General features: G+C 42.2%; 1 protein-coding gene across 2 annotated transcripts in view; it reads left to right on the plus strand.

Annotated features, from left to right (window-relative positions):
- HEATR1 (HEAT repeat containing 1) overlaps window positions 1–12,693 on the plus strand; it is a 52,916-nt gene that overhangs the window by 33,017 nt on the left and 7,206 nt on the right. For both annotated transcript variants that reach the window (XM_026504022.4, XM_026504021.4), the window contains exons 29-36: window positions 3,063–3,191; window positions 4,752–4,982; window positions 5,951–6,077; window positions 7,486–7,646; window positions 10,529–10,575; window positions 10,681–10,804; window positions 11,401–11,541; window positions 12,058–12,347. In XM_026504022.4, the coding sequence (XP_026359807.1) occupies window positions 3,063–3,191; window positions 4,752–4,982; window positions 5,951–6,077; window positions 7,486–7,646; window positions 10,529–10,575; window positions 10,681–10,804; window positions 11,401–11,541; window positions 12,058–12,347 (1,250 nt within the window). The remainder of the gene's footprint in view (window positions 1–3,062; window positions 3,192–4,751; window positions 4,983–5,950; window positions 6,078–7,485; window positions 7,647–10,528; window positions 10,576–10,680; window positions 10,805–11,400; window positions 11,542–12,057; window positions 12,348–12,693) is intronic.

Below are 12,693 nucleotides of genomic sequence, written 5' to 3' on the forward strand. Positions count from 1 at the left end.
GGATACATCCTTTAAGAATAATATAGTGCCCTTCTGTGTCTCTAACTATAGTCTTTAGTTTAAAATCCAATCTGTCTGATATGAGAATTGCTACCCCAGCTTTCTTTTGAGGTCCATTGGCATGAAAGATGGTATTCCATCCCTTTACTTTCAGTCTGGATGTACCTTTATGTTCAAAATGAGTCTCTTATAGACAGCAAAAGAATGGGTCATGTCTTTTTATCCAGTCTGCAACCCTGTGGTATTTATGGGAGTATTTAGGCCATTTACATTGAGACTGATTATTGAGAGATATGATTTTAATGATGCCATGTTGCCTGTAAAGTCTTTGTTTCTATAGATTGTGACTTTCTGTTCTGTGTCACTCTTGCGGCCTTTTTACTTTTATAGAACCCCCCCTTATTATCTCCTGTAAGGCTGGTTTCGTGGTTACGAAATTGGTCAATGACTGGTGATTCTGGAAGGTCTTTATCTCCCCATCAATTCTGAATGACAGCCTTGTTGGATAAAGGATCCTTGGCTGCGTGTTTTTCTCTGAAAGAGCTTTAAAAATGCCCCCCAGGGGCGCCTGGGTGGCAACAGCGGTTAAGCGTCTGCCTTTGGCTCAGGGCGTGATCCTGGCGTTATGGGATCGAGCCCCACGTCAGGCTCCTCCACTATGAGCCTACTTCTTCCTCTCCCACTCCCCCTGCTTGTGTTCCCTCTCTCACTGGCTGTCTCTGTCTAATAAATAAATAAAATCTTTAAAAAAAAAAAAAGCCCCCCAACCCTTTCTCTCATTCCAGGTCTGTGTAGACAGGTCTGATGTAATTCTGATACCTTTGCCTTGGTACGTGAGAAATTTCTTTGCCCTGTCCGCTTTCAGTACTGTATCCTTGGATCTAATGTTTGCGAAATGCACTATGACGTGACGTGGTGTAAGTTTGTCGTGGTTGAGCTTGGGAGGGGTCCTCTCTGCCTCTTGTACACGAATGCTTGTTTCCTTTGCTAGATTAGGGAAGTTTTCAGCTACAATTTGTTCAAATATTTCTTCTAGACCTCTGTTTTTCTCCACCCTCTCGGGGATGCCGATGATTCTGACATTGGAACGTTTCATTGAGTCCATAATCTCCCGTAACCTACATTCTTGAGGTTGGATTTTTTTGAGCCAAGTTTCTATTTTAGCTTTCTCTTCTACTAACCCATCCTCCAATTTGCCGATACGTTCTTCTGCTTCATTCACCCTGGCCGTCAGCCTCTAGTTTTGACTGCATTTGATTCATAAAATTTTTATTTTCTGCCAGATTCGCTCTCATTTCCGCCCTTAGAGATTCTATATTCTCATTAACATTTTCGTTAATACTTTTTTCAAGTTTACACATCATCTTGGCCATTGTTACTCTGAACTCCATTTCTGATAATTTGGTTATATCCATATCCATTAGTTCTGTGGCAGAGGCCACAGACTCATTGTCTTTTCTTTGCTGGGGGTGGGGGGGATTTCTCCTTCTCGTCATTCTGATGAGGAGAGGTTGCGGGGTTGCCCAGAGCTCAAATTATTGACCAGGACCCAGGCAGTGTGCACTTGTTTTATAGGGACCTTAGGCATGTGGGCTTCTTGATTTTTCAGCCTGCCTTCTGGGGGAGGGGCCTGCAGCGCCAATACTCAGGCAACCCTCTTTGGGTAGATAGAGTCTCCGTGTCCCCTGCGAGGGGGTATGGGGATGGGCACAGTGTGAGCTGGTGTTTCCAGGCTTTTGTTCTCTGGTGGCTTTCCCTGGCGGTTTCCTGTGCCTCTTCTGAGAGAGCAGCAGTAGCCAAATCTCAGCCTCTGTCTCAGAACAGAGGGATTGCGGCCCGTTCTCCACTGGTATTCTGGCCACTTTAACTCTGTTTCTGTTGGTGCTGCTCAACCCTGCAGCGTCCCGGGTATGTGCGCCCCACAGCCGGCATCCCAGCCCTCACTTCCAGGGCCAGCGCGTCTCTGTCCTTTGTGTTTCTAACACCGCCAGCCACCGGCCGCCACCCGTGCGCTCCGGAGCTCCGTTTCAGTGTGGTTCGCGCACACCAGAGCTCCGGTGTTCAGACTGATCTCGCGCATTCCCCCGCTCGGTCTCAGTCTGCTCTCTCGCGGGTGCCCGCCATGGGTCTGCCCACATCCCCATGCAGGTGGCTACCGCTTCCTGGCGCCCGAACGCGGCGGCTCCCTCCCCCTTCCGTTTATCTTCCGATATCTGTGCACGGTTTCATGGCTCCCCGCTTCGTACCTCAATACTCAGCGCTGGAGATGTTCATTTGTAGAGATCCAGATGTATCTTCCTGTGCCTCAGGCTGATTCCGTGGGTGTTCAGGATGGTCTGGTACCTATCCAGCTTGACTCGGGACCAGCTGAAAAAGGGAATCCCTACTCCTCCACCATCTTAACTCCTCCCTCCCTATATGTGCCCTTTTTAATGTCTAACTTCTTTCACTTAGCACAGTGTTTTCAAGGTTCATCCTTGTTGTAGCTTGAATCCGTATTCCTTTTTATGGCTGAATAATATTCCATTGTATGTGTATACCAGATTTTGCTTATTTGTTCATCAGTTGACGGCCGTTGGTTTCTACTTTCTGGCTATTGTGAATTATGCTGCTGTGGACATTTGTGCATGAGGTTTTGTATGAACATGTTTTAATTTCTCTTTGGTGTATACCTCGGAGTGGAATCGCTGAGTCAGAAGTTAATTTTCTGAGAGATTGCCATACTGTTTTCCAAAGCATCTATATAATTTCTACCCACCAGCAGTGTATGAGAATTCTAATTTCTCCAAATCTTCACAGGTTGATCCTTTGTTTTTCTTTTAAGTCGTCCTAGTGTGTGTGAAGTTTCTTATGATTTGGTTTTTACATTTCCCTAAATGCCTAATGTTGAGCATCTTTTCAAGTGCTCATTGACCATTTCTTTATCTTTGGTGAGGTGTCTTTGGGAGTCCTTTGCCCATTTTTAAACAGGGTTGTTTCTTCTTTTATTGCTGGGTTATAATGAATCATTGATATTTGGTGTGCTTAAAATGGAAAATGTTGAAAGATGTGTTTTCTTTCAGGATAAAGTTCTACACAATATCATGTCTATTTTTACATTTATGGGAGCCAATGTCATGCGTCTAGATGATACTTACAGTTTTCAGGTTATCAACAAGACAGTGAAGATGATTATTCCAGCACTTATTCAGGTAAGCTGTCTTTATACCATAAGTAGTTTTTTGTTAATTTTTTTAAGTATGCTCCATACCCAGTGTGGAGCCCAGCGCAGGGCTTGAACTCACAACCCTGAGATCAAGACCTGAGCTGAAATCAAGAGTCGGATGCTTAACTGACTGAGCCACGCAGACGCCGCAGTGTTTATTTTTTTTAACCCTAAAATTTTTACATATTATAAAAGTAGAAGTACATAAGTGACATGAAAAGTCTTTCTGAAATGCTCAGGTGTTTGTGCTTCTTAAATTTCAGAATGGTGAAGCTAAGAATTGTAACAATGTCCTTTCCAAAAATTGAATAAACATGCATAGCTGGTTCTGCTCTGCTAAAAGGGTGTAACTATACATGTATCTTAATGTTACTCTGACAGAGTGAATTTAAATTTGCTGTATATTTCGGGACATTGCAGTTGGATAATACCCTTACGCAGGTCAATGAAGATAGGACATTTTAGAGCTACAGTGGCAAATTTGTTAATATGCATTCGGCATTTTCCAGGCATTCTTTACGAGCCATGTACTCAGAGACGATTGAGTCTCTGCCAGTAAGGATGAACCGTTTGAGACTAAAAAGCAGTCTTGAAGATAAAGAGCCTGGTCATCTGCTTGAATTTTCTATTTACCCGCACCTGTTGTTAATGTCTTCCTCACATGATTGACCATTCCTGGGATGACCATTTTCAGCACCATTTCCTTTTAATCTTGGTATTAGGTTGATATTGTCTGTGTCCAACATGTTGGGAAGTACAGGACACAGGTATTAAAAATAACTATATGCATCAGTGTCATATATGCCAGTAGAATAGGTCAGTGCTGGAAGAGTTCGGGGTAAAGGACAGCACCTATGGGCCAGGAAGACCACAGAGTTTCATAAGAAGTAGAATTTGAACTGATATGAATGAAGGACAGGATTTGGTTGATGAAATGGCAAGGTCCAGGAATGTGTACAGTGTGTGTGAAGAATGTAATGTAGATTGATGTGTGGAGTGCAGAGTGTTGAGACTGGGAGAAGTAGAGGGTATTGGTTCATTCATTCTTTCATTCCACAACCATATCTGGAGTATCAGTTCCAGAGTTACATTGTTTGAACATTATTCTGAAAGCAACAGGGAGTTGTTGGCCCCTTCTGTGCTCTGCTTACGTGGATTACACCCATTCTTCTCTGGGCAGAACACAAATCCTGCTTGATGTGTGAAGGCTCCCGGTTGGCCTGAGAGCAGACTTGTTTTAAGTGCCATATACTTGGCATCTGTCATTCAGCACCTCCTGTTGCTGTCTTTCCCCACGTGTATCTTGTTCATACCGACAATAAATCTTTGGGGCCAGGCTCACATCCTATGCCTTGTATTCCCCTCGAGGCCATACAGTGCCTGGGATGTCATCTGTACTCACTGAATGTTTACTAATGTCCATGATTATTCACATTCTTTTGATGCCTTTTTTGGGGCACACCTGAAGGCCTTCCCATGTTCACGTAAAAGCTTTGTTGTGAAGGGTTACTTGCTTCTACTCACTGCCCTGCTTGCTCTTCTGCAGTCCGATGCTGGAGACTCTGTCGAAGTCACAAGAAACGTGGAAGGAGTCGTGGTGAAAGTCATTCATGTGTTTGTGGACGCGCTGCCGCACGTTCCAGAGCACAGACGCCTCCCCATCCTTGCTCAGCTTGTCGATACATTAGGTGCAGAAAGATTCCTCTGGGTTCTCCTCCTCCTGCTTTTTGAACAGTATGTCACTAAAACAGTGCTGGTGGCTGCCTGTGGAGAAAAGGTCAGAGTATAGGGTGGGGTGATTAGAAGGAAATGCTGATGTTTCACACACACTGTGTGGTATTTTCCAGTTTATCTGTGGGTCCGGTGATGCTTATGTCTGTTATTGAACAGTACTTAGAACTGTTTTTAAAGATGTTTTTGACGTTCTTTATAATTGCTTTCAGAGCCTGTGGCACTAAATACCTCAGTAGCAACAAATCATTTGCTGTGGTGGTTTGACTTTCCTGAGAACCGCTCTGTAGGGCCATGATAGGTGATTCTGTTTTAAGCCTAACAGAGTCCAGCCGTAAAGTAATCAAACTGTCTCTTGAAAATGGTTTTGAAGGCATTTCATGGGGAGAGGGAGGAGTGTCAGAATCATCAAAATTGTTACAGCACTGGTGATTGTTTTAAAGAGCCTCATTTACATAGATGCGGGCAGAGCTTCTAGGTCAAGGACTGCTTTTTTTTTTTTTTTTTTAATTTTATTTATTTATTTGACAGAGAGAGAGAGGCAGCCAGCGAGAGAGGGAACACAGCAGGGGAGTGGGAGAGGAAGAAGCAGGCTCCCAGCAGAGGAGCCTGATGCGGGACTCGATCCCAGAACACTGGGATCACGCCCTGAGCCGAAGGCAGACGCTTAATGACTGTGCCACCCAGGCGCCCCAAGGACTGCTTTTAAATGACTTTTTAGACATAGGATCTGGGAATAGATCTAGACCTACTCTAAGTAAAGGAGCACATTCAGTTTGGCTAGAAATCACAATGCAGATTTTCCTGGAATTATGCCCACATAGTTCTCATAAATTGGCTTTTTTATGTAGGACACTCAATAACTCATTCATCTGCTGATACATGTGACTGTAAGGAACAATACATAATGCCTTTGCATGCCAAGAAATACTTCTAAAACATTTCCCTAATGTGTACTTATTAACATAAATTTGATAGGTATAGTTTTATTATCTATTTCTCTTCTCTATGCAGGACGCTATTTTAGAGGCAGACACTGAGTTTTGGATTTCAGTGTGTTGTGAATTCAGTGTCCAACATCAGATACAAAGCTTGATGAATATTCTTCAGTACTTAATAAAGCTGCCAGAGGAAAAAGAAGGTAAGGTGTTAATTATTACTAATCAGGTGTTAATTACTGTGTAATCTGAAGGATCAAGAGAAGCAGAAGACCGTGCAGGTTATCCTTAGAGCACGTAGTACATCTTTTTAAAAGGGTTTTTTGCAAGTAACTTAATAATTTTTAATTTAAGTGTATGTTGTGTGTCTTCTCAAATCCTTATGGAAAATAGAAAGTAGGACTTCTTGCCACTTCTTACTCATTGGCTTTTATACTTCTGTGCTTTTGTGTGGATGTTGGCTGTGGAGTGTTAACAGGTGTACAGGATGCATTATGGTAAAATGACAGCAAATTATTAGCTTATTAGCTGTCTCTTGTCTTCCCATTAAAATATTTGTGAAGACACAGGACCAAAAAAAACCACAACTTTGGTAACTATTGAAATTTTAGGGGCGCCTGGGTGGCTCAGTTGGTTAAGCGTCTGCCTTCGGCTCAGGTCATGATCCCAGGGTCCTGGGATTGAGCCCCAAGTTGGGCTCTCTTCTCAGCAGGGAGCCTGCTTCTCTCCCTCTCTCTGCCTCCCGTGCCCCCTGCTTGCGCGCTCTCTCTTTCGTCAAATAAAATCTTTAAAAATAAATATTAAAATTTTACTGTATATATGAGTCTCGAAAAAAATTCCACTAACTGCAGCACCAGTGAGACTGGTTTAAGAAAGGGTTCGATGTGTTCTTAGTTCTCTGCCCTTTGAAACAGAGCAGCAAGGAGCATTGGAAAGAAGATACTAAGGACTCTACGGGGACTGTCTATACAGCTGGCTGTTTTGGCCAGCAGCAACTTGTCTGATCCTACAGTCTGCTTAGGTCTGGCAGGGACAGACCAGCCTGGACAGCTGTATGTAGTGACCTGTCTGTGGAAGAAGTCTTCAGCTTGAGTCACTCTCTAGGACAGTGTTTTTTTAAGTGGCCCGCTGTGGACTCCCAGTTACTGCACCCTCAAACCCTTTTATATTAGATAAATTTGGATATGGGATTCTACAAAGTTTTAGGAGACACATCTGTGAACTTTTCGAGTTAAATGTTGAAGGCTAGAGAGGACCCTCCTTCAGTCTGTTGCGGGCCACCAAGTAAATACCTCTGAGGCTTCAGGATTGGGAATGGAGGCAACTTAAATTTAAAGACATCTTTTGTAGTGTTTTTGTCTTTCATTTGCTTGTCTCAGTTGCCCTGGGTTTTTTGTTGGTTTGTTTTTGTCTTACACACTCTCTTCTCGGGGCTCTTAGGTATTTTGTTGATAAATACACATCTTTCACTAATTCAGAAGAGGAAAAGCTGGGTGTGACAGAGTCACAAATTCCACTCAGGCAATTATATCCCGTGGCTCATGCTCTTTATTATCTCTCTAAAGATTTCACATGAAGATGAGTGAGGTCACTTGTCTTGTTCTTTTTCAGATGCTGTCTCCAAAGCAGTATCAACTAAAAGTGAATCACAAGAAGAAATGCTACAGATTTTTAACATAGACACTCACACTAGCAAGCAGCTGCGGCATTTTAAATTCTTGTCAGTGTCCTTCATGTCTCAACTCCTGGCTTCCAGCCATTTTATCAGAAAGGTGATGTGTTCTTTAAATGGATTTATGACAAAATTTTGTTTTTTTTCTGAAGGAACTATCTTTTAAACTAGTAAAAAGAGATTGGCAATTATAAAAAACACGAGGCGTGCCTTTAAAGATAAAAGAAAAAGTATGGTAGAAGTTACCTTAAATGGGTTGGCGTGATCTGTTCAGGTTGTACACATATAAACCCTGCGACTCTGTATTTCCATTCTCAAGTGGCATACAGGCATACCTCACCTTACTGTGCTTCGCAGATGGTGTGTATTTTTTACAGATTGTAGGCTTGTGGCATCACACGGGTCTTCCAGCACCATTTTTCCAGCAGTTAGTCGCTTCATGTCTCTGTTTCAAACTTTTTCATTATATTTGGTATGGTGATTTGTGATAAATGATTATGACTCACTGAAAGCTCTGGATGGTTAGCATTTTTTAACAATGAGGTATTTTTAAGGTATATATATTGTTTTTTTAGATACAACACTATTGCACATGTAATAGGCTACAGTTAGCATAAATATAACTTCTATATGCCCTGGGAAACCAGAAAATTCATTCGACTCACTTTAGTGTGATACTTTCTTGTGGTGGTCTGGAATTGAACCTGCAGTCTCTCCAGGGTATGCCTGTCTACCCCAGAGAAATACATGAGCATATAGTTAGCATATGTGCTAAAACACATTGAGAAGAACACTCATAGCAGCAATATTTGTGGTGGCCTGGAGCTGGCCACAACCCGGGCATCTGTCAACAATGGATAAAGTGCCCGTCGTCGTAAATGGACGTGAGCAAATCTCATAAAGGTAATAGTGAAAGAAAGCAGGCAGACACAAAAGAATATACCCCAATTCCAGATGTATAAAGTTCAGAAACAGCCAAAACAAATCTGTGGTTTTACAATGAAGGACAGTGTTTACCTTTGGGAAGGAGGGAATGGGGGTAGTAATGGGGGTCAAGTAGAGGAAGGATTCTGAAGTGCTTATAATTTTAGGCTCTTTCTTTACCTGCATACAGCAAGCTCTGTCCCTGTGATTTATATGCCTTCCTGTTTGTGTGTTAAACTTTACACACAGAGGGGAAGAAGGAAAGACAGAAATAAAATGAAGAGAAGGCAGGATCGGGAACGTCAGAGTGGTTGAACATTAGAAAGTCTGTGTCCTCTGTCTACTGCATGAGCAGGTCAACAGGGGAAACCATATGATTGAAGTATTTATAGAGAAGTAATTTGATAAATTCAGTACATATTCATGGTTTAAGAAAAAATCCTCTTAGCATCCAACATGGATGGGAACTTTCTTGGCCTAACGAATTTACCAGAAACTGGTTTATATCACACTTCTTAATGAAATAGACATGATAAAGTCGGGAACAAGGATGTCCTGTCCTGTTTCTATTCAAAAAAAGAAGTGTAAGAATCAGAAAAGACAGTCACCAAACTCTTAGAACTAATCATTAGTTTTGCAAGCTTGCTTGATAGGGATTAGTGTGGACGCTACTCTGGACCCACTTGCCAAGGACGGCAGTGGTGCAAGAGCAGTCGGGTCAGTGTGCCTGACATCTGTCTGGACGCACATCCGTGCGAATATGAGAAAGGGGTTAATGTAGCAGGGACTTCACAGAGTAGTTGGGGAAAGAGAACTGTCCAGTAACTAGAGCTGGCATGGTTTGTTTTTGATTTGGGGAAAGAAGACTGATTTCATGCTGTATACAAAAGAGAATTTTAAGTAGATTAAAAATTGACTTCATTGTGAAAAGGAACACTTAGAAGAAAATTAAGAACATTGTGACCAGAGGATGGAGAAGAATTTCTTTGAAAGTTTAGTTCAACAAAAAGCTACCATACACAAAATGAAAAGAAGGCCACAGACATAAAGTTCATAAATTCAGTTCCCGTTAGAACATCTGGCAGAGAACATGAATTCAATAAAAAGGAATCACAAATGGCCAATTAATATACAACAAAACAACCTCCCTAGTAGGAAGGAAATTGCAGATTAAATGGGATGCCTTTATGACGTCTATCAAATTGGCAAAAATTTAAAAGCTCTTAATACCAAGAAGTGGCAAAGCTGTGCGCACAGCGATGGGTAACGTCTCCGGACAGCCACTTCGGAAAGCACTCGGCAGTCCCCAGTCAGGTTGGACACGCTCATCTCTGATCTAGTCATTTCCTTTCTTGGGTGTATGGTCTACAGAAACATGCCTGCTTGTTGCAGGAGATATACAAAAATGTTTTCTGACGTTCTTACTGACAGAAAAGAGGGACATAAACGAAATGTCCACGGTCAACAGGTGGATGAGCAGACAAGCCGCGGTGTGTCCTGTGGTGTATGCAAGGAGCACTGTGTGCAGTTAAATGAGCGCTAGGATGACATGAGTCCCCGCAGACAGATCTCAAAACTTCCATATTCCCAGAAAGCACATTGCCAACTGCTGTACACTCTGACTAGGTTTAGGGGCAGGTTCAATTTGTGGGGCTGGGAGTACCGGGGGAAGGGAAGAGGGAGCAGTACACGGGCACTACACCTGTATCTATAATGTTGGATGTCTTAAAGTTAGCTAAGAGCTGAGGAAAGCATTTCATAAAATTATTGGGTAAATGAGTATAGATGGCTGTGTGTTTCTGAATCTTTGTAGTGCTTTACGGATGTCACAGGTATCTAAAGAGTATCATTAATATGAATAGAATAGTTGAAGGAAGGGGAACCGGAGTTATTACAGTATGACGGCGATGATCTGAAGCTGATTAAACTGTAATGTCAGAAGACAGCCCTGGGAAGTTTGAATTGGAGAGTCTTAGATGTCTGTTTAACTGCACCTACGTCGGATAATGTTATTACTAACCTCCATACTGTTCTAATGATGATTTCTTTAAAAATTAGGTGGTTGAAAGTGGCGGTCCTCAGATTTTAAAAGGCCTTGAACAGAGGTATGTTACTTTTTTTTTTTTTTTAACTTGGAAATAATTTCCAACTTTCTGTCAAAAAGCCAGGAGAATAGTGCACGAAATTCTCACGAGTCTCCTTTGTTTCAGGTTGCTGGAAACAGTTCTTGGCTATATTAATGCTGTAGCACAGTCCATGGAGAAGAATACAGACACACTAACTGTGAAGTTCTGGCGGGCGCTACTGAGCAAAGCTTACGACACGTTAGATAAGGTAGCTTTTCATTCTCCCGATCTGCTGTGTTTTGTTGGCTGTTTTTATGTTACTGTGATACTATCTGACGTACAAAGTTTTACTTTAAGAATAAACTTAGCAGTAGACTTTTCTTAATATAGTGCAGCTCACGTTTTTCTTAGAAAAGAATCTCTTGATGGCTAGAAGGAAAATCATCTGAAAAAGGATTGTTTCCCTGCCAATTATGAGAACGTGTGTCTTAATAAATATGCTCTGAATATTCAGTCATCTAATACTATATTAAGTTCCAGTTTATTCAGTTGGAGTAGGAGAAAAATGCCTCTTTGGGTAGAGCATGTGGGCTGTTGGAAATATCCTGGTCTTAACATTAGGATCACTTCAAAATCTAACTACAAGGCTTTGGGCAGTTCACTTATTCTTAGCATCAGATTTTTTGTTTTTTTTTCTTCTGGAAGTGAATGTGGTTAGTGATGCCGCCCTGAAAGGATTATGTTAGAAGTAAGAAAAAGGACCTGTAACTGCTTGGAACCTAGAAGCTCTGCAGTGAATAGAAAACTGTCTTAATCTGAGTGGATCTTCCTTTTTTAAAAGTTTTTTTGTTCATTGCCGTGTAGGTCAATGCCTTGCTGCCCACAGAGACGTTCGTTGCTGTGGTCAGGGGGCTACTAGATAACCCGCTGCCATCTGTCCGCCGGAAAGCATTGGATCTTTTGAACAATAAGCTACAGCAGAATACCTCCTGGAAAAAGAAAATTGTAAGTGAAGTCTGTACGCTGGACCCAATTACCATTCTCTGCTTTATCAAAGAGCTGCACTGAACTTCCTTAAGGTCGTCCAGTGGTACAATTTAAAGAAGTATATCATTATCTGAACGTAATGCTGTGAGGTGTGTTTCTGAAATGTGATGTTAATTCTAATAGGAATTGTGATAAGAGTTCTTAGAATGGAATCTCAGCCTAATGGAATTCTTGGTAATACGGACCAGACGTTGGTGGTTTAGCATACTTCTTTAGCATAATTCTAATCCTCTTCTACTCCACACCGGTAGGGTGCCTTATATAAATGTGTCCAAAATTGGTCACAAGCACATTCACTGGCTCAGTGGTAAATAAAGCAGATGGAGAAACAGTTGCTTCTGTAGAATTGGGTGGCATGGGACCTCTTGGTCTGATTTCCATTTAGGCAGTCTCAAGCAGTAAAAGTGGAAAAATGAACTCTAGTATTTTATTTTGCGGCTTTAATTATATGAAAATTTTGGCTGACCTCTTCAGGTTTATCGTTTCCTCAAACTGGTTCCAGTCCTTTTGGCCATCGTGCAGCATAAAAAAAAGTCAGTAGAAGAACAAGCAATAAACAGACAAACAGCGTTGTATACCCTGAAACTTTTATGCAAGAATTTTGGTGCAGAAAATCCAGAGCATTTTGTCCCAGTGCTGAATACTGCAGTGAGACTGATTGCACCGGAAACGAAAGAAGACAAGAATGTCTTGGGAAGTGCTCTGCTGTGTGTGGCTGAGGTGGCCTCCACCCTGGAAGCACTGGCCATCCCCCAGCTTCCCAGGTGTGCTGACTGGGACCTGGGATGGGAACCGTCGCGTCGGGTTTGTGGTACATGTTGAAAGATAGTACCTTAGCGACTTGTTTTGCCTCTGAGTAAAAGTTACATAAGATCAGATTTGGTAAAGATGTGATCTTTTCTTCAAGCTAAAACCCACAACATTCTCATTTCCCTTTATGATGTTTATTGTCGCCCGGTTTTCACTCCGCTTTGGCCTGCTGTAACTAGGAAGTGTAGCGGGTGAAGCCCCTGTAGAGGGGCCCATCTGTTTGGGCAAAAGCTGCATCATGCTGCCCACATCCGGAAGTTGGATGCTCCTGACTTTGTCCTTGGCTTTGGTATTTACCAG

This window comes from Ursus arctos, unplaced genomic scaffold (assembly GCF_023065955.2).
Source record: "Ursus arctos isolate Adak ecotype North America unplaced genomic scaffold, UrsArc2.0 scaffold_7, whole genome shotgun sequence".
NCBI lineage: Eukaryota > Metazoa > Chordata > Mammalia > Carnivora > Ursidae > Ursus > Ursus arctos.